The sequence below is a fragment of the Charadrius vociferus genome, unplaced genomic scaffold (assembly GCF_000708025.1).
Source record: "Charadrius vociferus isolate BGI_N301 unplaced genomic scaffold, ASM70802v2 scaffold1483, whole genome shotgun sequence".
Classification (NCBI taxonomy): Eukaryota; Metazoa; Chordata; class Aves; order Charadriiformes; family Charadriidae; genus Charadrius; species Charadrius vociferus.
Window position 1 is genome coordinate 18,523 of NW_009647457.1, and position 353 is coordinate 18,875.

Genomic DNA, 353 nt, shown 5'->3' on the forward strand with positions numbered 1-353 from the left:
CATCCACCCAAGGACCCCCCCAACCACCCACATCCCTTGGCGCGTGTGTGTCCCCCCAACCCCATACCTTGGTGTCCCCGGGGGAGATGTGCTTGTAGGGTCCGCTGTCCTCGTCATCGGGGTGGGTGCTGTGGGTGCGGATGCAGTTGATGTGACCGGGGATGATGAGGGAGAAGATCTGTTTGCCCGTCCAGAGGGGTCGCGGCTTCAGGATGGCGGGTTGAGGCACTTTCCCGTCCCACGTCGAGAGGAACATCAACAGGTTCATCACCTCCCCCTGAAAATTGGGGACGGCCCCGTCAGCCACACCCCCTCCGAAAAAAACGGCCGTGGCACGAAAGGTGTCCCCCACC

General features: G+C 62.6%; 1 protein-coding gene across 1 annotated transcript in view; it reads right to left on the bottom strand.

The window, feature by feature from the left end:
* POLR2A (polymerase (RNA) II (DNA directed) polypeptide A, 220kDa) overlaps nt 1-277 on the bottom strand; it is a gene marked incomplete at both ends in the record, with an annotated part of 17,709 nt that extends 17,432 nt beyond the window's left edge. The window contains one exon of the mRNA XM_009880699.1: nt 61-277. Coding sequence (XP_009879001.1) covers nt 61-277 — 217 coding nt within the window. The remainder of the gene's footprint in view (nt 1-60) is intronic.
* Nucleotides 278-353: the final 76 nt, after the last annotated feature.